General features: G+C 42.6%; 2 protein-coding genes across 13 annotated transcripts in view; one reads left to right on the forward strand and one right to left on the reverse strand.

Annotated features, from left to right (window-relative positions):
- LOC120718957 (membrane-associated guanylate kinase, WW and PDZ domain-containing protein 1-like) overlaps positions 1 to 18,580 on the forward strand; it is an 87,199-nt gene extending 68,619 nt beyond the window's left edge. For 10 of the 12 annotated variants that reach the window (XM_040007734.1, XM_040007738.1, XM_040007737.1 and 7 more), the window contains 11 exons: positions 1,164 to 1,198; positions 3,464 to 3,719; positions 6,071 to 6,162; positions 6,877 to 7,072; positions 7,217 to 7,519; positions 10,058 to 10,261; positions 11,449 to 11,533; positions 12,667 to 12,727; positions 13,539 to 13,682; positions 13,815 to 13,953; positions 15,451 to 18,580. In XM_040007734.1, coding sequence (XP_039863668.1) covers positions 1,164 to 1,198; positions 3,464 to 3,719; positions 6,071 to 6,162; positions 6,877 to 7,072; positions 7,217 to 7,519; positions 10,058 to 10,261; positions 11,449 to 11,533; positions 12,667 to 12,727; positions 13,539 to 13,682; positions 13,815 to 13,953; positions 15,451 to 16,556 — 2,621 coding nt within the window. In that variant the 3' untranslated portion in view covers positions 16,557 to 18,580. Of the gene's footprint in view, positions 1 to 1,163; positions 1,199 to 3,463; positions 3,720 to 6,070; positions 6,163 to 6,876; positions 7,073 to 7,216; positions 7,520 to 10,057; positions 10,262 to 11,448; positions 11,534 to 12,666; positions 12,728 to 13,538; positions 13,683 to 13,814; positions 13,954 to 14,508; positions 14,601 to 15,450 lie in introns of all 12 variants that reach the window. The other 2 variants (XM_040007747.1, XM_040007739.1) reach the window with 2 other exon arrangements.
- A 2,486-nt stretch (positions 18,581 to 21,066) lies between these two features.
- Positions 21,067 to 22,347, reverse strand: LOC120718958 (rhodopsin). The gene has a single exon (XM_040007748.1). It carries the CDS (start codon positions 22,263 to 22,265, stop codon positions 21,201 to 21,203), a length of 1,065 nt encoding a protein of 354 aa, XP_039863682.1. The 5' UTR covers positions 22,266 to 22,347; the 3' UTR covers positions 21,067 to 21,200.
- Positions 22,348 to 25,477: the final 3,130 nt, after the last annotated feature.

The raw sequence follows: 25,477 nt of genomic DNA on the forward strand, positions 1-25,477 counted from the left end.
GGAGTTGTCTGCAACAGATCAAAGGTCTGCAATTAATATAGATATGTTGCACTGCTGCTCAATTCTTATGCTTAACAAAACGGACTGCCATCGTTGTATACGGAAGGACTTGATTGCCGTGGCAACAGCAACTCCTTGTCCCGATCCCGCCTCACGTCGTTCATGCATTCATTTGTCTATTTTTGTCTCGGCGCACTGTGCCGTAGTAAGAGACGGGCAAAGGTGATTTAAGACAGGAAAATAGCGTTCTTGGAAAGCGATTCACAAGCTGTGTGTAGGTCAAAGCAGTCAGGTGGAGTCTGAGCCGATAGGTTGGTCTTAGAGGTAAAGGAACATACCCACTGAATAACTGTTTGATTGTGATGGATGTGGGGAAAGGCTATTATGTGGGAATGTATATTAGTCTGCTGTGAAACATCTCTCCTGACAGCTGGCTCCATGTATTAATATTTCATTAGCACAAATGAGATTGATCGTCTTGGTGATTCTTAACACTGTATTAACTGGCACATATATGAGAGAGAGAGAGAGGGAGAGAGAGGGATAGAGGCACAACAAGTCATGGTGCACATATGAAGAGACGGGGGAGGGAACAAGAAGAAGGGCAGAGAGGGAAACCTTCTCATTGTGAGCACTGAGTTAAACAGTGGAGTTGAGAAGAGAGAAAACGGCTCTGTAGTTACAAAGAGGATGTGCATAGTAAGGCAGAAACTCGGGCTTTCCTTTGACATGATTCGTAAACTGCTGAGCCCTTACTCTCGTGCCGGAGACGGCTGCTGTGCAGGCTGTGGAGGCAGGACTGTGGCTGGTTATGAGGACCTGTAGCTTGTACCAGCAGTACAAGGCTGCGGCAGGCGGTCAGCCCGTCTAATGCGGATAGATCAGTAGCTCTTCTTCTAGCAGCACGGGTGAGAGCGCGGAGTGGAGCGTAGGGGGGCGGAGATCACTTAGATTAGCGAGCAGCCTAGCGCAGTGTGTTGCTCAGAGAGAAAGCAACAGAGAGGAGGAGGAAGAGGAGACAGAACCGGGCCAGTTGCGCTCTGCTCTGCAGCAGGAATCAAGGGTTCATCCGTTTGTCCTGGGGAGTTTTTAATGAGAGGGGACAAGTCAAGAGCACCGCAGGTCATTAATGCTCTCTCTGTCTCTCTGCCGATGTTTTGCAGGAGTGGTGCCAGCCAAGAGGAGTCCAAAGCTGGTGGTGAGTACTATGAACTCTTTCGTGTTTGTGCATTTCCTTGCGCTTTCCACTGAGTGAAATGAGTGCTATTTAAAGAACAAAAGACAGACATATGATAGCTAACTCCCGCTTTTACAGTTTCAGAAATTCTTCCCATTGTTCCTACTGCCATCATATCTCTTTACTTCGTTCCCAGTCTGACACTTTGGCTCTCCCTACATCCTTCTCTCAGGGTTTTTTTTTTCTGCTTTTTTGTCATCTGTTTTTTTTGTCTCGCTTTCTCCTTACATCCCTCCGCTCCTGCCATGCTGCCATCCTGTGACTGATTAAGCATAGCCTAGGCAGAGCAGTGTAACATTGACCAGCTGTTGGGGAGGGCACACAGCCTCAGATGAGGGAGAATGGGAGAAAGAAGCATGAAGAAAAGATAGAGAAAAAGGAGGAGAACGAGAAAAATGGATTGGCCCACAGCAGTGAATGCCTGTGATGGCCCACAGATAAAAAAGGGAGCACTGAGGCTAACTCGGAGAGAAAACGGGGCAATGTCTCCAAAGTGCACTGGAATCAAACAATTAGGGAGCTGGGGAAGCTGGATGGGGGACTTTGATAGATTGTAATGTGTCTTGTAGATGTTATTTATAAGAGAAAAGAGACTAGAAAAACTGGATGGGCAATGTGAGGGGTCTTTTGTGGGCCAGTGCAGGTATTCAAGGGTCCAAAAAGCAAATGTTTCTTTGTTTTTACAACTCATCAGCCTGATAACAAATCAGTACATCTCAAATTACTGTCACCCTGTTTTACCCCCTGAGAGCCACCAAGTTGAGTTGCAGGTTCAATTCCTCCCACTTGAGAAGCAGAAACCCTTGCACCAGTTTCTCTTCATCAACATTAAAAGCCTCACCTCAGTTTGCTGGATATTGGGATTAGGATTAGTTTCAAAATGGCATTCGTCAGAGCTGTGGGTGTCACCTACTCAGATCACATGGTGTGGCGGATGGAGGAGGGGGTGGGCACTGTAAGGGGGTTGAGTGGGACCAATAGTGGCCTAGCCTGACTGTCACTTTGGATTAGCTTTCCACTGAGGAAAAGCCAGTTTTCCCTCCCTCTGTGTTATGTCAGTGAAATGTCACGCTGCATGCGACTTCATGTCAGCCCAGAACAACCGCTTTGCCTCCGGTTCAGCATCTAAATAGATGCTCACAGTAAACTTCCATATGCAAGAGAGACCGTGCTGTCTCAACTCATTAAGCAAGTCTGCAGTGATCAAACAAGAAGTCAATTTCACATGGCTGTAATGCAGTGCATTACTGGAATTTGACCCTTCATCTCATATAGTGTGATAAGTGAGAGACTGGGAGACTTCTATATCTTTTCTTTTTTTGTTATTCATATCAGAAAAAGTGATTAAGTAGTCACATTTGTGCTTTTTCAGTATTAGAATTATTATTAGTAATTTTATCCGTAGGAACATTTTTAAAGTTATAACCTGTTAAAAAAGAACATCAGCAAATAATAACATGATAACATCTATGCACTTTTTCTGTTTACAGGAACAGAACAAAAGGTTGAGGTATAGAACTGCATTATTAGACCATAAAAACGTAGTGCTCTTTATCTCAAACAAAGCATTCAGTGCTATGGGTGTTATTTTCATTGATGCTTAAACAGATAGAATTAACTATGGCTGTGTTTCATCTTATTTTGTCATGTGATTTATGACCGTGAAGTAAAGAAAAAAAAAAAATTCCGTTAAAACGACCGACTCTGTACACCAATTTCAGTGGGTTATTTTCTCTACAGCTGAGATTTTAGTTTGCTTTCAAAGCAGATGGCACACATTCCTGTTTCAACTCAGACCAACCTTGATTCTGTTTTCATGCAGAGAACCTTCTGCAATGAACAAAGAATCACAGGGTTTATAAAAGGCAATATCTTTGTTCATTAAAATTCCCTCATATTTCTGTCTGTCTTTGTCTCGCAACCATGGAAACCAAGGCGAGATTTTTCTTTTTTTTGTCAAAGTGGGAGATGTTCTGCTGCATCTAAAAAAGATGACCTTGGATACTTTTCTCTCTTTTTGTCCTCCATCAACTCTTTTTCTAAGTAGTCTTGTTTGTCCTCTATGTCACCCTTAACATTGACTCACTTTCTACTCTTTCTTTCTTCTCGTCTCTCTGCCCTCTATCTCCATCTTCTGCATGTATGTTTATATCCGCCCCCATCGCTTATATACACACACCTCAATCTCTCTCTCTCCCTCTCCCTCTCTCTGTTCTGTCCACCCAGCACCAGCTAGAAAGAAAAGATAGCCAGAGCAGCTCCCAGCACAGTGTGTGCAGTCATCGCAGCACCCACACTGATTCTCCCAGCCACCCACCCTCTGTCATGCCCAGTGAGGCGGTGGTTCCCACTCCTGCTGCCCCCACCCAGCCCCTGCCAGGTCTGCCCCCTCAGGATCCCGCAGATGGCACCCTCACCCTCCAGAAGAAGCCAGACCCCTTTAAGATCTGGGCACAGTCCAGGAGCATGTATGAGAGTCGACGTGAGTATTTTTTTAAATTTTTAATTTTTTGAAGAATATGAAAATGTTGCAGACTTTAGAGTTTAAAAATTCAGGAGGACTTATTCTTTATTCTTTTTTTACCGTCTGTAAGAATGAGTACAGCCTGTCAGTATAGATGCGATGGCTTAGATTCAAGATGAAAACGAAAAGGAAAAAATAATCTTCTTAAAGATCTGAGGCTTTTCGCTACATATTTTTTTAATGTTTTCCTTCCTTTGTGTGCGGGCTTCTATTCTATAAATTCTATGGTATGATATTTAACATTATTTAATTGAAGGTAAGTAAGCAATGTCAGTTTAGTGGTATGTAAAAAGCTCTACTGTGTGAAGGTAGGTAGGAGAAAAGATTCCCACTACGCTGACCCATATGAAGCAAAAAACGCCCTGGACAAGGCTCTGATTGTTTAAAGTAGATCAGCAAATGCATTTACCTGCGCATTTGTGTCCATTAATGCCTTTAGTTTGTTTGCTCAACAATTGTGTGCTTACCAGTCACAGCTGATCCTGTGACAAAAGGTGCCTCCAAGAGAAAAGTGTCCTTGAAAACGCACAAAAGCAGCTGACGAGTGCTGCTGTGACGCTTGTGCATGTCAGTCGCACACACACGATATTATCCCCAGACTCTGGGATGTGAAATGCGAGTGCACCCGGTTTGGTTTTCCAAAGGATGATGTGCAACTACCATCGTCTTTCCCTAAAGTTTATAAAAGAAAGTGTTTATGTTATTAGTAGGCAAACGGTTATGTGCTGTGCCATGTTTACTGAAGGGAAAACAGAAAATTCAAAACTGGAACACTAGAAAGTGGGCAGTCTCCACATAAAATTCCACAATATCATTTGCAGTCACGGCCCACTCTTGCATAATTCATTGGGTAACACTGTAAGGGTGTCAAACCACTTATGTGTTTCTAATGGAAGAGTCTGCAAGAAATAGAGGAGTGTGTGATATCCTCAAAAAGAAGCACTCCACTCGCCCGTTCTGGCTGAATTACATCGTTCACGCCTCCTGTACTTGGAGCACTGGTGATACTTAAGAGGAGGATGGATTTGTATGGGCTGTGAAATAAACCTCAGTATTGCCAGAGATTGCATTGTAATAGAGAGAGTGATGTCTCTGGCAAGTCTGTTGCACATTTGTGACTGTTCCCAGCCAGATGTGCAAGCTGCCCACATCCTGTGTATTGCAGTGCATTAACAATCATGGCTGCCTGTAGAATCTAGGACTGCTGCTGATTAAATATTAACTGGGCCTGGAGAGGTCTGCTTTAAGCTGTAGCTGATTGGTATATCTGTTTGATAACCCCTGAAGGAGCTGTAGCCTTTTTTCCATTGAGTGGGGGAGGAGAGGAGACACAATGAAACAAGAGAGGGAGACGCCGAATGAAAAAGAGGCCCAGATTCTGTCTGTTTCCATGTTTATTCATGTGCATGCTGCCACATAAGAGTGAACCCAACTTGAATTTTTGAGTAGGTGCATTCATGCATCCACCAGAAGAGCACAGTTTCAGTGGCAGAGCAGTGTGGCTGAAAGGTGAGCTTTTGGGAATTCATGTTACCTGTTGCATGATGAAGCGTCACAAAGCAGCACTGTTAGTTACATCGAGCTTTGATCACTACTCTATAGTTGCGGGTCAGCAGAGGGTTAATTACAAGTCCAACAGCTGCAGTTTAATTCACACCAGGCAATTTATCGAGGGACCTAGAAAGCTGAAACGAATGGGTTCACTGCTGGCCTTGCGTGGCAGCCGTGGTAGGCAGCAGGCAGAGCAGGAAGAAATGGCCTGTGCCTTCTGTACATACTGGCCCTGTGGGTTGAACAGACTGACACCAAATTGCCTGTGTCCTCCTCCACAGTCTGCCCTGTCCGTGCATGCAAATGTGAGGGGAGGTGTGTGTGTGTGTGTGTGTGTGTGTGTACAGAAATAGTGCATGGGAGGCAGATGCTATAAATTAATGCATGCAAGAAAGACTTGACTGTAAATGAGAGCTAATAATAGGGCTCTGCGTTGAGTTCTAGATTTCAGGTCTGCAAGTGTGATGAGGTGACAGCCCGAGACCTTGCAGCCTAGTTTGCGCTCTGAACATGAGCACGAGGCAGGAGCAAGCAGCTGTTGATCCAGCCTGCTCTCATTCTGACACTGTTAGAAATGCAAATGCCTTATTGATCAGCAGATTTGCCATAATCAAGCGAACATTTGATCAGAGAAAAAAGGATCCAGTGATCAGTCTAAATAGATTCTAGCAGGAAAAATTGAGCAGAACCTGCAAATCTTTGGTTTGGGTTTGGTTGTTGATGTCCATGGAGTCCTCACTGTTTCTCTTGTGTTTCAGTGCCAGATTGCCAGGAGCAGGACATTTTCCTTTGGCGGAAGGATACAGGCTTTGGCTTTCGCATATTGGGAGGAAATGAGCCTGGGGAGCCTGTAAGTCTTCCTTCACTTTAAGTCTCATCAGTTTATTATAATTGCTTGTGAATGAGAATACTATGTTTACATATACATCCATCCACAACAACCATTACTAAATGCTCTGTTCCCTAACAGTTTCTTTGCTTCATTAGTTTCCGCTGTGTTTTATATTTCCTGTACCTCTTTCAGTCTGCCTTTAAACCAAATAGCAGAAAGACCTAATGCATCACTCTCTCTCTTTAACTGGAGCTGTTGCTCTCTGGAGATTTGTATAGATAGCTTGTTAAGAACAGCAAAGGCCTTATCCACCATTCCTTCTGGTTGTGTGCCATATATTTGTCTTAAAGAAGGTTTCGAGAAGACGAATGGAAGGCAGATAGTGAAATAAAATGGCAGCAGGTTTCAGGTCTGCCCCACAGGAGTTAGTACTTGTTGTTTGTGCCAAACATGCTGCATGGTATTTGTGCACTTGTTTCTGGCAGACCTGTGTACTCTCCCACACAATGCCTAGAGCACACTAGTTTCTCCACCGCCCCAATAGGCTGCACCGGCCTTTTTGGTTTTTCCTGTGTCAGCCACAAATACTTTGAAGTACTGAAACGGGAAACTTTGAAAAGCTGCTGTATAAATCACACGGATTCAGTGCGGTGTGTCTTGAATGATCTTTTGTTTTTTAAGCTAATGCAATTACTCTGTAGCAATGCATTTGATGTGCTTTCCCTTTGGCAGATCTACATAGGGCATATAGTAAAGTACGGGGCAGCAGATGAGGATGGTCGCCTGCGGTCGGGCGATGAGCTCATCTGTGTAGACGGCACAGCAGTAGTGGGCAAGTCTCACCAGCTGGTGGTGCAGCTGATGCAGCAGGCCGCCAAACAGGGTCATGTCAACCTCACTGTCAGACGCAAGAGCCCTGGATACGGAGGTGAGGAAAGTTTTAGATAAAACTTAAGCGTGTGCATTCATGCATGACTCATGCACAGTCACATGTATTTTATGCAAATATATCACATGCTTCTTGCTTGAAATGTAGTCTAAAGAGTCTATTCTCACTCCCCTTCATCCCAAGTTTCAAAAGGAGAAGGTGATGTCCCTCCATCACCAGCATCCTCCCACCACAGCAGCACCCAGGCACCGAGTCTAACAGAGGGCAAGCGGACCCCCCAGGGGAGCCAGAACTCACTCAACACTGTCAGTTCTGGAAGTGGATCTACCAGCGGCATCGGCAGTGGTGGCGGAGGAGGCAGCGGTAGCGCAGTAGTGCCGGCCTCCCTGCAACCGTACGATGTGGAGATCCAACGAGGAGAGAACGAAGGATTTGGTTTTGTCATCGTGTCATCAGTTTCCAGGCCCGATGCTGGAACCACCTTTGGTAAGTGAGGCAGACTGAGCTGCAGCTAGTTGAGATTGACAGCGACTTCAATTCAGTCTGACAAGAGAAATTATTTTGTTTACTATAGCCTGGCTTTGTCTTCAAAGCTACAGACAGTTCAATTTAGACATTAATCAGATTTAACAGTTTGATTGTTCGGGCATTTGTAATTTGAATTGGTGCAAGTGATGTTTTCATCTTCTTCTATCCTCATGTCTCTGTCATTAATTCACTTTCTGGCTGTGAGCAGGATGGGCAAAAAATTCAAAAATAAGCAGAATTCCAGTCATGATTATATACAAACGCACACGTGTGTATGCCAGTGACTATTAAGAATGTACTGAAATGATTATAATGAGTAAATGACGGAATAAATGGAAACTTCTGTAATTAAAAAAAGCACCGAACAGCATCTTGTGCTCAATTTAGTTTATAGATTATCCCCCGATCACCAGCTTCAGAGACAAAAACAGTGTATACCCAGAATTACTGCATTTTGAGGGCAAGAAAAAAATACATCAATACTTTTAAAAAACTTTAGTACGTTCTAGAGTGTGTGTTTTTTTTTTTTTCTTGTTTTTTTTCTTTATTACAACTAAAGCCAAAACAGTTCATCCCAAAGAAACTGACAGGTGGTACATGAAACTGCCTCCAGCAAAACACATCCATACAAAGTATGAAAGCACTACAAAGTTAAATGATTGACGCTATCTCCTGGCAGAATTAACATATTTTTTTATATTTTTATCACTGAGTTTCCCGTGCTTATACGCAGCAGGGGGGAGGTGTTTAACAGGAGGGTGCTTAATGCCACAGACTGAGGTCACAGACTATCATAAGCTTAAGGATAAAGGAACCCTTCGTGTGCGAGTGCACTCTGTCAGGATCGAACCGGCTGCAGCTTTATCACAAACGCCATCATCACACATTGATGCCTCGGAGGTGCCCTCACCAATTCATTCAGCATGTAATTGAAATATACTCGGCACAGTCCATAGCTGTCCGTACCATTTATGTATCGCAGCAAAAGAGCAGAATCACATGTATTAACGTGAGGCAGGCACTGATGAGGAATTGTAGACGTCCTTGAACAAATTTGGTATTAACCTCTGAGTGATGAATTTCAAACATGAATGTCATAGCAAGGTCCCCTGTGTAGTAGCCATTATGATGATGTACTGTGGTCTGTCATAGGCATAACACAAGAATGGATGACACGTTACCCATGCTGAGTGCCTGGGGAATATTTCATTGATCCCACAGGCTGAGGGCGTCGCTCTGCAAAATGCGATGCAAGAATTAATGAGTTATTTATAATGACACCTGTGACGGTGCTAGTCAACAACCACGTCTAGACTACTTCTACTTTTCAGGTGCCTGTTTTTGCTGCTTGATCGCTGTGCTCCCCCCTTCTCTGCTCTGTCACTATTCCTCTCGGGAGAATGAGATGAATTGACTTTGTGCTTTCACTCACTGATCTAGGATCACGCTGTAGCATCCTGCACTCACTGCTCTAATGGATTCTAACCATGTGGGACACGAGCTGAAATCTGAAAGAGGAATGTGTATTACTAAAAAAAAGCCCAAACAAAAATAAAAACATGGCATGACATTGCTGCAAGGATTCTTCCAGGAGGCTAGATGGGTTTTTTTTTTTTTTTTAAAGCCCTGGTGGAGAAAATAGAGCAATTTCAGCTGATTCTGTCTTCCATACATCAGTGATGCATAAATCACTTTGCACGAGTCCATTTGCGCCCCCCCCATTTCCTACCCCCATGACCTGGGGGTTAGTGTTGTGCTTAACAGATTGGGTATTAAATCCTTGACACACCCTGTCCCATATTTCATTTTTTAAATAGACTGACAGAATACAACTGCATTTTTTTTTAATCGAGACACAAGAAGGGTAAACTAAGGTGATGTAATAAATATGGATGCCGCAAAAAATACTGGAGGGAAAAGTGTCGTGAGCAGCGGAGATAAAGGGAAAAACATGGAGGGAGGGTGAGAAGAGCTGGAGATCCCCTGGGTCTGTTCAAAGCTTCTGTGTAAACGAGACGTGCAGTGTTGAAAACTGTCAATCTGCTGCTGCAAGTATTTCTTGCAGCATTTGCACTGACTAAACTCCAACTGCAGTATAGTCTGAACATCTACATATCCAAATTCATCTGATTTCGGAGCTGGTCAAGCTCACTTAGTTGAATATCTAACAGGAGTGGTGCTCCACCTGCTTCACTGCGCATTGATTACCACATCGCCTGCATTGTCCCAAAGAGCCTGTAAATTATATTGTTCTCCTCATACTTTACAGTGCATATGTATTTTTCAACAGGTCCTCAGCTTTATTGGTTTTCTGTGGGGGAACTGGGACGCAATGATTTGCATAATTAACCTTTCTTCGTTCTTTCTCCCTGTTTTCTTTCTCTCTTCTTTTTTTTTCCAAACCTATAAATCGATACAACCAATCAACACAATCGAACAAATCATCATGACGTGCAAAATGTACACACAAAACAAACATGTTTATTAACACAAAAGCTGGAAATGCTTGTGTGGCCATGCCCCACAAAATAGGACGCATCATTGAGGGCAGCCCGGCGGACCGCTGCGGGAAGCTGAAAGTCGGGGACCGAATACTGGCCGTTAACGGCTGCTCCATCACCAACAAGTCGCACTCTGACATCGTCAACCTGATCAAGGAAGCCGGGAACACAGTCTCGCTCAGGATCATCCCCGGTGATGGTAAGGCGTGCGATGGCTTCCGGCCTCACGATGGCTGTTTCATAATGCAGTGTGATGTGACTTATTCATGGTTGTGGTGGGAAGCAAAGGGCACTGACTCTGTTCACAGGCGAGAGCACTTTTCACGAGGGTGTGAACCCTCGTCTCCTGAAAGTGAGTCACTGAGTAGGAGTAAGGTGAAGTTGCCCCCAGAAACTGCCATAACACTTCCCGAGTTTCGTTCCACCCCCCGAGTTTCTGGTTTATTTTATTTTCTGGATTTGTTGTCACTTTTAACGGATTAAAAACACTGCTCACATTTAATCAAGTGCTTCCTGATGGTGTTAAGCTCTTCAGCTTAGCCTAGAAAAAGAAACGGAACTGCACAATATTGCAGCACAAGCAGTTTGTGACTCAAAGCTCCACGTTTTGGCAAAAATATGTCAAGCGCTGACACAAAGTGCATGTTAAAGACTGAGTCATTGGTCAGCTCATGCAGACATCGCAAAGAGCCACGCAGCTACATACTCCGTAGAGACATAAAATTAAGCTTAATGAAGATGGGAGGTGATAGAGGTGGGAACAAACTCCCACGCGCACATGTTCAGCAACTCACTCATGAAGAATCACAAGGCAAAGTTTGGTAGTGTGGATTTAGAAAACCCTGTGCCTCAGAGAAAGTGAGAGGTGGCTGCAAGGAAGTCGTATTTCTTTAAGTAATGAGGGAAGTAGGCATGAGTGAGTAAGGAGTCTAAGACAAATGAGTCAGGCTGATGTTCTTGCAGACAGAGCTGTACTCCTATCAGTGGTGCGGGTAACTTATACATGTGCTGCTTGTTTGTGATACAACAGAAAAGCAAGAAAAGACGGTCATTCTTGCTCTTATTAATTTTTTTTTTTTTTGCCCTCCTGGAACAACGACTAAATCAAAATGATGCATGTCATTTTTTTTCTTTTCCTTTTAATGCTATTTTTCTTTCGTGCAGTGGGGCCAGTGTTGTACATGAGTAAATGGCAAATGACAGCATCACAGGCAGTTAGCATCAGGTTGAATAGAACTGCCTGTGGGTGGTTCAGGGGACTCTTGTAGACTAACATTTTGTTCTCCAGAGTATCTTTTTAAAACGCAGCTAGAGGCAAATGCATTTAACAAAAGTAGTCACTTTGTTTTAAATTGTTTATCTCTTTATTGTATTTTCTCTTTTCAGAATCTTCCAATGCTTCTCTGCTGACAAACGCTGAGAAGATCGCCACTATCACCACCACACACACACCTCAGTCTGCAGACTCCCGGTAGGTGACGGTGTGTGTGTTTTTTGTTGGTTTTTTTTTTTTTGTTTGTTTTTGTTTTGTTTTTTAATTTCCACGAATAAAAATCATCTTTAAAGAGTGCACACCAATCAGACTTGTCTTATGTCACCAAAACAGCATTATAATGTTACTGTTAAACTAAAGAAAAGTGGATGGAGATTGTGGCATGTCCAAAGTTTATGTAAACGTGCGCAAAATGTGATCTTGCTTTGTTTGAAATGGTTGATTGAAAGACTGGGCCTGCAACTACTTGCTGTCTTCAGACTTAGGAGCATAAAGACAGCAATATTAACTGGTTTGCAGTTAAAAGGAGTTAAGTTGGCAATTACAAGCAATCCTTTTGTGATAATACAGCAGTTAGCTGTGATAAATCATTGAAGATTTAAAATCTGTTGCCATCTGTTGCAGCTCTGATTACAGAGAAATTCACATTAACTACTTAGATTCACAGTCAAGCCAGAGCCTTGTAGATTTGGGGCTAAAAAAAATAGAAGTTCTTCCACAAAGATTGACGTAGTTTCTGCACAGTGGCAATTAAACTGCAAAAATGACATCGTCAATAAGTGGACTTTTGCAAACAACTCATTACTGATTCAATTTTAATTTATTTATATAGCACCAAATCACAACAACAGTTGACTTAAGGCAAAGACCCTAAAATATTAGAGAGAAACCCCAACAATCAAACAGCAAGCACTTGGTGACAGTGGGAAGGAAAAAGCAAAACAACCTTTTAACAGGAAGAAACCTCTGACAGATTCAGGCTCGGGCCAGGGTTGCCAGAGACACGGGACAAAAGGCAGACTGTGAACGAGAGCCAATCATTTGCACAGCCAAACAGCCAAATCATGAAATTCAAAGCAAACAAAGAAAAAAAAGAAGCAAAAATTAGACTTAAGAGGGCCTAGACCCTGAGTAAAGAGAAAGTTATCTACTGGGTCACGCGTGCAGTAACAGTATGTAGGTGGCAGAATATTGCACTGTGATGAGATAATGTTTCACTGCACCTGACAGTGGTTTCACTGTTGTGGCGAATGATGAAGCCATAAATACAGCACAATATCTATGCATTACATGTATTAACAGGTTGTTGTTGTTTTTTTTTATAACCCAAGGAATAACCCAAAGTCAAAAGGAGCTCCACCTCCTCCTCCCACACAATCTCTGACCACACAGGTAAGAAAGGATTTTTCATCCATAGTTAAAGGTCATCACCATTTTACTTCAATCTATCAGTAACATGCAGTAAGATATGCTACAGTTATTATCAAAGGGAAATAAAAGGATCATTATGGCCGCAATAGAATCTTCCACTCCTCTGTGGAATGTCACCTTAATGTATTTCCACTACTTGTCAGCTGAAAAGTAGGTCATACTGTAAAATTAGTGGATAGTGGTTTTAAGGTTGCACGAGAAAGAAAATGAGAAGAGCCCCTACACATGTGTGATGCATTACAAAAAGCAGGCAGTGGTACCACGCTATTTTCTGATCAATAGATGGCAGTAACATGGCAGTAACATGCCAGCATGTGCTGCAATATTCCATTTCAGGCCAGAAGAGGGAGGAAGAAAAGCGCAAGTAAACAGGGGGGGATATGTACCACATGTGGATGGCATAAATATTTTTGTGTCAAATATTCAAATAATCCTTATTACATACAGATACCCCCCCATACACACACTACCATATTCTTCCATGCGCTGGAAGATTCCATAACTCTTAACTTTTTCATGAGTAAGGTAAGTTTTGGGTCCAGCCCTTGCGGTGCCCTTCCCTCAGTGATCTGTACCCAGCTCACAGGCTCATGCATCATTAATTATTCATGCATTTGAAGGTATTGCACTGCCATTGACACTTTGAGTTTTTTCTGGGACAGGGCTTGATTAGCCCTTAAGTTTGAAATCACCTTTCGACTCTTTGAACTATGGATTAGTCACTCTGGTGTCTCTGTGACTTTCTCTTTGTCAACCCTTTTCTATCTTTTAGGATGCAGAGTTCTACTCTGTGGACCTCGAGCGAGACAGTAAAGGTTTTGGCTTTAGCTTGAGAGGCGGCCGGGAGTACAACATGGACCTATATGTGTTAAGACTAGCAGAGGACGGGGCTGCTGTAAGAAATGGCAAGATAAGGGTAAGAATCTGGGTTCTTTTATTTTGATTCTCTGTCAAAATACATTTTCATGTACTAAATTTCTTTTTTGCAGTGTCGATGAAACCCTACCTTTAGCCAGTTGCCACAGTAACATGGCCTCTCTGTTTTCAGGTGGGAGATGAGATTTTGGAGATTAATGGTGAGAGCACAAAGAACATGAAGCACTCACGTGCCATCGAACTGATCAAGAATGGTGGTCGGAGGGCACGGCTCGTCCTCAAACGGGGAGATGGATCTGTACCTGAATATGGTAGGTAATGCATTATGGTGTGGCGCTGAAACTCATCACTGTCACTGCTGAACCGCAGGCTAAAGTTTCTTATCTTTGTAGTGCACCAGAAAAACGTTATATTCCTTAAAAATGATCTTCAGCTGCACTGCTAACCTAACTGATAAATGTTTAACAGGAAGACATGTTCAAAGTGTGATTAATATGTAACAACCTGTCATTTATTGTTTATCCACAAAACTGATCTTTCAAATATATATTTGATCTTATAGAGCTATTGCACAGATTTCCTGTGTAGGATTATTTTTCTCATTGTCAATCTACTGTTATTTGCTGGTTCAACTGGGATTTTAATTTTCTGACACTTTCTTTTACCCTCAGATTGTTTTCTTTTGATGCTTTATAAAGAGTTTGTGTCAATATTCTTTTGTCTTTGACAAAAAATAACTTCCTCTCTCTTATTAAGATGTACTGTAAAACAGCCTCTTGTCTGTTTTATTTGTTTTCTCCTCTCTGCTCCTCCTCCTTTCTCTCTCTGATTGTCTCTCGTTGCTGGGCTCTTCCTCCTCTCTCCAGCGATGATGGCTCCTCATCTCGCTGTTGGTACAATGAGAAATGACAAGATGGGAGAGCCCTGTTTCTACCTAATGGGCCAAAATCAGACAACGGTTTGTAGCCAAAAGTCTGTCCCACTCCACTCTCCCTGTCACCGTTTTCCTTTCAGTTATATTCACCCCTTCTTTCAGCCCATACCACCCTGCATCCCACTGTGTGTGCGTGTTGGCGTGAAGACCTGTTGACATTGTATACAAGCTTTGTCAGCCTCATTTAACCCATGTTATTCAACTTCTGTATGCATATGATATCCCTACCCATGTGCCAGCTTCAGACCAGACATTTATTAATGGGACTAATTTAATTCAACCCGTCATCACACGCTGCTGCCACCTGCAACCTGTCTGTTTTGGGGGGGGGGTTGGCAGACTTTCAGCCAAACAGTTTTTTTTTGCTTTGTTCCTCCAATTAATGTACATTAAACTCATCATTTTATTTTGAATGATTTCCTAGGTGCCTGCTGTGTTATCGATAACCCCCTGCCCTACACTTGCTGATGTGTTGCACCTGCTGTTGTTGCCGAAGTCACCTTGTGTTTTAACCTGCAGCCCTTATAGCGAAACCATATTGAAATCATGTATAACTTCAATGCATTTTTTGTGTGCAGATGTGTTAAAGTGTTACACATCAGCTTACATTAGCCGGATTTATTCTAAGAATAAATGCAGCAAATGGAAGTATACCAGTATGCATGATTTCCATCAGTATCTGCTTTGATTTTTTTTGTTTTGTTTGTTTGTATCATGTCAATGCAAGAGCTCAAATCAGCCAACAAGGAAAATCATGTCTGCTGATCGCAATTAATTTCACGTTTTTGATTTTTCTTTTCTTTTTTTTTTTTTTTAAAGTTTCTTTCCGATACTTGTTGAAAAGATATTTCCCGTTCTTTCTCCCCTCCTGCAGACGGCAGCAATGACGGGCACCCTTCCGCACCCGGGGCACAAAACACTCCGGAAGTGAGAACGCTGCCACCCAAAAGCCGATATCACACCTCATTGGAGTCCAGTTATCCACCAGACCTTCACAAACCATCACGCCAGGAGGAGGCTGTGCGTGGCCGAGACATGGACAGGAACAGGGACAGGGATGGGTCAAATCAGATGGACTACCAAGGCTGGCAATTTAAACCCCATCATCATCACACCTGGAATAACAATCACAGTCAAAGTTCCCCCAGACAGCAGTCTCCTGACAACAGCAACAGCAGTAGCAATGGCAACAAGAAGAGCCGGGGCCGCAAAGTCAAGAAGTCTGAGTCGGAGAGCGGCATCTCTAAACTCCTAAAGACTCTGAGGAAGGACAACTCGGGGAAAAAAGCTGCAGCTGCCGAGAAACTGAGGGAGCGAGAGCTCTCAAATAGCAGTTCTACTCTGGACGGGAGATTTCGTCTGCAGCGCCGCGGCTCCCTCGACCGCTCACCGACCCGAAAGCGCGCCTCGTCCCCTGATCACCGGCGGGCCAAATCGATGGACCGCAGGGCAGAGCGAGCACATCGCGACCGTACACCTGAGAGGGATTACGATGATGGAGGGTTCCTCGCAGTCACCCCCGATCGGAAGTACAATGAGCGGAGGCTCCTCAAGGACTCGCAGATGACTGGGCAAGTCAGGGAGTTTACCACCCCGGAGCGCACCAACAACAAAGGGGATTCCTTTTCTCAAGCTAGGGGCCGCACATACGACAGAGCCACAAAGAACGGCAACCTTCTGCGAGACTCTTCATCGGAGAGGAGAGAGGAGAGACATCGGACAAACGGGAAAATGGAGAGACTGTACAGAGTTGAGCGGGACTCTTCCCCTGATAGCACCTACAGCCGGGATGAGCTGAACTATGCAGCCGCACCAAGACTAAAAGACTACTACAGCATGATGAAGAACAACGCTGCACACAATAACGCTGCCTTCAACAACACCGGCCACAACAATAACGCAGTAGGCCGCAGCCCGAACCAGCTCCCTGAGCCCAAGAGAAGGCTGTACAAAGAAAGCCCGAAAGACCTCAGCATCTAGAGCAGAGCAGAGATCCCCCTCACCACTCTCTCTATCTGTGCAAACTATGTACCATACACTGGAATTGGACTTCTAAGGATACTAACTCTCGTGCTTTATTTGGTCGAATGGTTTGATTTGATTAACTTTACTACTTGTGATCCCATCCAGAGATTCATAAAACAGCAGGAGTACAATCCTATCAGTTCACACTGTTTTTGTCATTGTTTTGGTTATTTTGAGCATAACAAAGGTTGTTGTACTATAGTAAAGGTATTGTATGTGCCTGCATATGAAATCAGTGATATTGCTTTTTTGTAGGCATTGCTGACTCTAAATATTTGTTCCCTCAGAGGTATGAAACATGCTTCCAATTGTGGTAACTACTAAGCTTGTTTTCAACTTGTTTTTAGATGTCTTTATCCATTCCTGAATTGCTTAAAAAAAAAAAAACTATAGCACAAGACACTGGTGGTTCATGAGAACTGTGAAAATGGACTTTGCAAAAATCTAAATGTTAAGATTTGATGGTGAAACTAGAATGATAATTAGATAATTAATATATGACATTTTTGCATTTGCTCACTATTTATTTTTGATTCGGCACATATCTCCAGTAAGAGTCATTCGATCTTTTATTAAGGACCAAGGTAAAAGTATACAATGGACTTGGAAATGCATGCTGAAGCAGTGTAACCTCTTTTGCCTAAATACACGCTTCCAAAACTCTAACGAATTATGTGAAAATTGGCAGTGCTATTATTAGATTTCCCCCTGGAGAAGGATTGAGGAAAAAACTGTGTGTACTGATGCGATGGGAAAGGAGCTCGACTTGCTTTCAGCTACAGGCAACAATGTTCTCTGTTGTGGAAAAATGTAATTTCACCTTACACAAGTCTGCATTATGCCATAATACCAGCCGAAGCTGCCATGAAATATGATTTTTGAGATATGCCAAAAAAAGTAAATAAATATGTAAATTATCCCTGTGCAAGATGCATGTGTAAATTAAAATGTAGTGTGATCACTTTATTTGATGGGTCTGAGTGAGAATAATTGATAAAGGAACATGCACTGTAATCCCACAGTAACTTTAAGCCCTGTCCTCATGTTTATTACAAGCACGTTTGTGCACCGACCACCTCCTGGGTTCAGAGGCGCAGAGCCGATGTGGTTACGTGTGTCGGTAACATGGAGATTCCCGGTACAGGGGACAACTGATCTGCCATGCTGAGCCATGCTGTCATGCCACTGGAATCTGACTGCTGCTTTTTACTGTTGTTTTGTGTGCATTCTCTGTTTTATGTTTCATTTACAAACTAAAAATATATTGGGAGGAGGGGGGAGAACCACAACAAATGCATTGTTTAATCACCATTGTCACCATGGTACTGTATTTAACAAAAAAGAAGTGAATCTGAGAAGTGTTGGCCATCACCTGTAAAGATTTTTTTTTTTCTCCAATGTAACTACAAGGAACCTGTGGAGGAATAAACTGTTGCCTTTTTCTTGTACAAAAGAGAAATTTATGAAAACCCTCAGTAGTGAGGAATGTGACATTGTGTTTATATCTCTGAAGTGGACCTGATGATTTGTGGGGAAATATGTTGATTTACTCTGGATCAGGTATGTAAAGACATTTTAAAATGAAAGACTGTATGTGGTCAATCAGAAACTGTTTAATGGTTTGAATCTCTCTCAATGGTTAGCCTGCCTTTGTATTATAAAGCACTTGTATGCAGTCTGTGTTCTTCAAGCATTATTTCTTGCAACGTGCTCCAGACATAATGCTGTCTCTGTGTTGATAAAAGCAGTACATGTATATGGGCCAATCTTTTTTATATAACTATGCATATATAAATACTACATTGTTCATAGCTTTATTTGACCCATGAAGCTATACATAACATTAGTCAAAGTACAAGTAGATGTGGACTTATCCAGCTTCTTTCCTTGAGATGGATTACAATGTATATGTAGCTATCAAAAGAAGTCTGTGAATGCTATTTTTATTATCAAATAAAGTTTTCCATACAAATTCAAAAGGATTTCTTTTTTTTAATGCCTGACTGCACATCTCAGGATAAGCTTTTGCGTTTGTTCAGGTTTTTTGATCACGTCGCTGGTGAGCTGGTCGTGGTTTTGATGTGCAAGTGTAGAGACTGGCAACCGGAAGAAAGAACAATGGTGATTGTACAGTCACTGGCCACTTCTTTAGGTGCAGCTGCACAACTGCTCGCTTATGTGAACACATGAGAGCAACTCAATGGGTTTAGGAATGCACACATGGTCAAAACAACCTGCTGAAGTTCAAACTGCACGTCAGAATGGGAAATAAAGGTGACGTGGCATGGTTGTTTGTGCCAAATGGGTTGGTCGGAGTGTTTTAAAAACTGCTTATCTGTTGATCACACACATCTCTAAAAAAAATTTAAATACCTTCTTCAGAGGAGGAGAATGTGTCTACTGACTCCCACACACACAAAAAAACCCATGTAAGATAGTAGTCATCGATGTGGGCCGTTAGTTATATTGCTTCATAGAGTTCATTCTTCTTTATCAACTACACTAGTAATTTCTGATCAGTTTTATCTGTGTAAAAAATACTGGGGGTACCCAGTGGTACCCATCAGCCTCCTAGTACAAACACCTATAGTATAAATTTGAAAAGTATAGGTGATTTCCTTCTCAACTTATCCCATTCACAAGACTTTCAGAAAACTTAACCTCTGGCGTTAAGATCAAGATCACTGTGATTCAAACGTAGAAGCGGCACTGATGGTATCAATCTGAATCTCAAACGTCACTTCGTTCTCGAGTTATCGCATTAACAAACTCGGGTGTCCACATTGTCTGCCTGGGAGGGTGACAACAACACCACATGAGCCTTTTATGGCTGAGGGGTAAAAAACTGAAGTTTACACAGATTGTCAGTGTCTGAAGGTTGTCTACTTATGTAAATGCTGAACACTGTGCAGAAAAGCAGGAAAAAGGCAAGTAGTTGTCCAACAGATCCACAGTCATAGGTTTCATGTCTTAGTTTTAATTTGTAACTCAAATGGGTAACTTGGAAAAAAACAAAACAAAAACATAACATGTCAGCATGGATACAAGGAGCTAACATGCTGTTATGGGTGCTGTTTTAATACATTTGGACAATTTGGAACTGTGAAACGGATAATTACTCATTGCCATATAGGAATGAGTGTACCAGTTTAGCAAATGTATTACACCACAAGGTAGTGTACAGTTTAGTTACCCTTAACAACAGTAACAGTAAAAGGTGTTTCTGTAAAAAAATGAAATTTTATTTTTAATACTAAAATATCATTGCTGTTATCAATGAATTTATGTTTTTAAAAAAAGTTATTTACTTGCAGTCGTGAACAGAAAAAATATTTTTAGTGATTGAAAGTTGGTAATTGAATGCTTGAGTAATTTCTGATTTCTTAGAGAAGTTCAGTGTGCCAGCTCAAATTTGGCTTTAAAAATGTAAATTCAGTTTTATTATTATTATTAATAATAATAATAATGACTAATATTACTTTATTTTATGTTTCATTCTCCCCAAGGAGGAAGGAAATTTGCTCTGGACTCCAACTACAAGTTACCAAGAGCACAAGCATCACAATTCATTTTGTTCAGTAACGTATCTGTGATGCAAAAAGACCTGTGCTCATATTGTGCTCATGCAGTTCCACTGCACAAGCACCACGCTGTGTGTGTGTATAATACTATTGTTTATGTAATATACTATTATGCTATTAAAACATTAGAGAGTTTTATAAACCATTAAATATCAATACTCCTTATTAATACTAATTAGGTTTACGTGTAATAGAGTCTTGATTGATTCTTCCTTTCACACTACCTGTAATGTTTCCATTGAATTTGCATGAAGTTGTCACTTGGTTAGACTCATTTGGTCATCTAATAAACCTTTGTCAACCTTTACATAATGTGATTAATATCTATTATCAGATAAAGTTGTGTCTGGTGTCATGCATACTCACCGATAATAAGATCTTATAATGTTGTAATCTCTTTATTAGGCCAAGTTATAAGCCCAAGGTGACCTGTGACTGAAATGAGATTATAGAGGCCACTTGTAAACACTAAGTACTAAGTTTTTGTGTACTGTTTCATCAAGTTTAACAGTAGATGAGCAGTAGTAACTGCAATAACAGCTCTAAAGTCTAAACTGACTCAAGACATAAATGCATTCTGAATAGGTCATTCACATTTATTTATTTGATTAAATATACTACAATCATATGAACTTTGCCACCCAAACTGTAAGTAAAACATAAACAGGATGCGTCATTTGCAAAGTGCGTTTTATTTTACGTTGCCTTGATTACATGCCTCTACATTCAAAAATAAGCCAGTATCATATAGGATCCAACTGTGAAAGATTAGCATTTTTCCTTTTCCTCTCAGGAAAAAAAAATCTCACCGATTGTTAAGTTGGATATTCTGTACATACAGGAACAACTCTGTAATGGGCTGACCTTTACTGCAACTGTCTTTAGGTTGAATCAATTCGTTTGTAAAAATACAAAAAGGAAATTATTTCTGTAGACATTAGCCTTCAGTAGTTTCCCTGGGGGAGCAGAAGTCTTCGTCTTGGATGGCGGATCACGGAGCCGTTGCTTGACGCCCCTTTTATGCAGGAGACACAGAGCTAGAGGACACAGAGGAAGCCTCGGTCTTGGAGGCAGTAGAAGATGCTCCCTCCTCTTCTTCAAAGGGATTTTTCCCGCAGCACAAGGTGGTGATCATGCAGTGGCGGAACTGCTTGTTCATGCAGATGTAAATAATAGGGTTGTAGATGGAAGAGCTCTTGGCAAAGAAGGCTGGGAGGGTCATGAAGACTGGTCCAAATTCAGATCCCTGATGTGTGAAGATATACCAGGCCACTCCGGCATAGGGCAGCCAACATACCAGGAAGGAAATAACCATCATAATAACCATGCGGGTGACTTCCCTTTCAGCCCTCTGGGTGGTTTCAGACTCCTGCTGGGCAGCAGCAGCCTCCTTGACAGCACAGAGCAGGCGGCCGTAGCAGAAAAACACAACAGTCAGTGGAATCGTGAAGTGGCAGATAAACATGTAGATAACAAACGACTCGTTGTTGAAGCCTTCTGCACGTGTGTAGTAGTCGACTCCACATGAGCACTGCATGCCCTCAGGGATGTAACGAGACCAGCCGACAAGAGGGGGTGCAGCACAAGCAAGGGCCGCTAGCCAGGTGAAGGCCAAGCCCATAATAGCGTGGTTCTCCCCAAAGCGGAAGTTGCTAATAGGCTTGCAGACGACTAACCACCTTTCAACAGCAAGGACAACCAGTGACCAGAGACCAATCTCACCACCGAGGGTAGCAAAGAATCCTTCCAGATTGCAGCCAAGGCGACCTAGGACGAAGTAGCCATGCATAGAGGTGTAAACCGTTGTGGTGAATCCTCCAAACACCATGAAGAGGTCAGCCACCGCAAGGTTCAGAAGGATGTAGTTTAGTGGGGTTCGCAGCTTCTTGTGTTCAATGGTGACATAGAGAGTAAGGAAGTTGATGGGAAATCCAACAAGGATGAGAAAGAACATGTAGGCACCCAGAGCAGCATAAGCTGCTGGGCTGACAAGGTAGTGCTGAGGGTATTCATAAGGACTCCGGACAATACCACTGGTGTTTACCATAGGGACATAGAAAAAGGGTCCCTCTGTGCCATTCATGGTTGCGGCTTGTGGTTGCGATCAGCCCTTCAGAGGTGTTTCTTCTGGCTGTTTGGGAGAGTGATGGTACAAATGCTACAAATGGAACCAGGTGGCTACAGTCTGGCTTTTAAAGGCACACCTTGGATTATCACTTTCCCAATCTGTCAGCACAAACTGATTTAGGCCACAGTTAATAACTAATCCAGCCACCACTGCAAACATTAATGACCACTCATCAAGATATTAAGGTTACACCTGCTCACGTCTAACACGGCGCTATCCAGTGACTGTATGTTTTGAAGCATGTTAACAACATCGTGTCTAGCGAGAAAATAAGCTTTTAGTGCACAGTCAGCTTTAAACCTACAACTGAGGGAAAGTGATCAGTTCAGATGTCTCTTAATATCTCTGCAAGTCTCCTCCACATGGCTCAAAGTTATAAAGCTCTAAATTGGAAGTTTTAGGGGATTTTCACTAATATGGACATCTTTTCCTGTGAGTTTTAGGAGAAATCTATTTTAACTGTGTTAATTTAAGGTGCTTACGTTTAGCCAAAATATTAAACTTTCATTCAATATTAATTTGCATAGGGCTGCTAATGGATAGCATCTCTCTATATTAATCACATCCATTTACAAATTCAATTCCATCATCTAGTAAATTCCTGAATAATATTGACAAATATAGGCATGGCAGAATGCTTAATTTTAGACTCTTTATTAAATACTGGATGCTGATTTCGTTTTATTCCATAGTTTTTTCTTTTTCCAACATAGTTTCCTGCAACAACTGCTAAACACTGGAGAGAGAAAATAATAGAGCATTACTATGATGCCAAAACTTACACTAAAGTAGTAATAGTAACTTCAAAGTTCATACAGTTTCATTTTCATGTGCTACCCAAAATCAAAGCAAACAAAAAAAAAGACCAGGAAAGAAAAATAAAGTATCACATCTGAGTCCCACAGTATCCTACTGAGTGAGAGTGACCCTCGCAACATTAAATCCATTACAGGCTTGTGAGAGGAACACATCCATAAGCCCCAAATCTCTTTAATACAACACCCATTAGGAAAGTGCTGAGCTCTTTACCAACAGCTAAGATGGTCCACCACTCAGCAACATTACTGCCTCTGCTCTACATTCAGTATAGTACAGAAAAGCACAACTTAGAAAACAGTAATATATGAGATAAGGATATGTTATGAGAAAATTAAAAAGCCTTTTTCTTCATCTGCTGTCTTGGTCAGAAGATATAAATAATAATTTGCACATGAGGCAAAGACAAAGAGTGCTTTGTGTAAAAAAAATCCACTTGGTTACAACTAGAGTTAACATGTATGAACCCATAGATAATCCATAGATAATTAATCACTGGGCAAAAGTGTTGAGCAGTTCTTCAGGGCAATAGTTCTCAAGGCTTTCTGCAGCTCTTTCAAAGTTTTTCTTTGGACATTGGCTGCTTTCACACTCATTTTCTGTTTATTCTTGTATTTGACCATTTTCAGAGGAATCTTTTCTTTTTTAATTTTGTTTGCTTATTTCTAAAACACTGAGGATTCATTCAAACATGGCCGCAGGATGCTATTCCGATGCTTCAGGACTGTTTCCACTGCACAGACTGGGAGGTATTCAAGGTGCAGGACACTGACAATCGTGTCGCATTGGACAGTTACACCTCCACTGTCTTGGACTACATCTGTTTCCGTGTGGACAATGTAACAACTTGGAAACGACTCCGTGTGTTCCCTAACAATCCACCCTGGATGACACACGGAGTTCAACAACTTATTCGAACGAGGAACAACGAACGCTTTCAACTCCGGGGACCAGGAGGCATACAGTGCTGCCAGGGCTAACCTGAGAAGAGGCATCAAGACTGCCAAGCAGCAGCACAGGAGGCGTATCGAGGCCAGGTTTGAGAACATCACAAACCCAAGGCAGGTCTGGGAGGGCATCAGGGCTATCACGGACTACAAAAGGAGAACACCATCACCCTCAGCCGATAGTCCTACTCTGGCTGAGGACCTAAACCTCTTTTATGCCCGCTTTGATAGGGAGAACACCGACCCTGTCCTGTCCCCTCTCCCCTCAACCGACCCTGCTCCGGTCCTGAGCACTCATGAGCTGAGGCGTGTGTTCCGGAGCATTAACACCAGGAAGGCGGCCGGGCCAGATGGAGTGCTGGGCCGGGTGCTAAAAGACTGTGCTGCGGACCTGGCGGACGTCTTCACCTCTATATATAACACCTCGCTGTCCTGTTCACTGGTACCATCCTGTTTCAAAGCAGCAACCATCGTTCCCATCCCAAAACAGTCAAATGTCACATGTCTGAACGATTTCAGACCTGTGGCACTCACCCCCATTCCCGCCAAATGCCTGGAGAGACTGGTCATTAAACACATCAGAGCTGCTTTTCCACCATCTCTGGACCCGCACCAGTTTGCATACAGGGAGAACCGGTCAACTGAGGATGCGATCGCCATAGTGCTGCACACATTATTGAAGCACTTGGAACACAGGAACACCTATGCACGGCTCCTCTTTGTAGACTACAGCTCGGCTTTTAATACTATCCGGCCATATAAACTCCGTCCCAAACTCCACCAACTGGGACTCAACTCCTCTCTGTGCAACTGGATTGTGGACTTCCTCACTAACCGCAGACAGAGTGTCAGAGTGGGTAAGAACACCTCTTCCACCCTTGTGGTTAACACCGGTGCCCCTCAGGGGTGTGTTCTGAGCCCTCTGCTATACACTCTCTTCACCCATGACTGTATTTCCTCCTGCGCGTCCAATCTCATTGTTAAGTTTGCCGATGACACCACAGTGCTCGGACTTATATCCAACAACGATGAGACAAACTACAGGACAGAGGTGCAACAACTAGAGTCATGGTGCCACGACAATAACTTGGTCTTAAACACCAAAAAGACCAAGGAGATTATTGTAGATTTCCGGAGGACGGGTCATAACAACCATCTGCCTCTCTTCATTGGTAGTGAGGCGGTGGAGAGGGTGAGCAGTTTTAAATTCTTGGGGGTAACTGTGACTGAGGACCTGTCCTGGGGCAACCATATCACCTTAGTTGCACGGAAGGCCCAACAGCGCCTCTACTACCTGAGGAGACTGCGGAGCGCACACATTCCCAGACCTCTGATGTTGAACTTCTACAACTGTGCCATCAGCAGCGTTCTGACGCATGGATTTCTAGTGTGGTTCCCCAGCTG

The sequence above is a fragment of the Simochromis diagramma genome, unplaced genomic scaffold (assembly GCF_900408965.1).
Source record: "Simochromis diagramma unplaced genomic scaffold, fSimDia1.1 OVJJ01000545.1, whole genome shotgun sequence".
NCBI classification, from domain to species: domain Eukaryota; kingdom Metazoa; phylum Chordata; class Actinopteri; order Cichliformes; family Cichlidae; genus Simochromis; species Simochromis diagramma.

What these genes read in the sequence shown, in the direction of transcription:
- LOC120718958 (XM_040007748.1), bottom strand. Translation starts at nt 22,265, where the DNA reads ATGAATGGCACAGAGGGACCCTTTTTCTATGTCCCTATGGTAAACACC.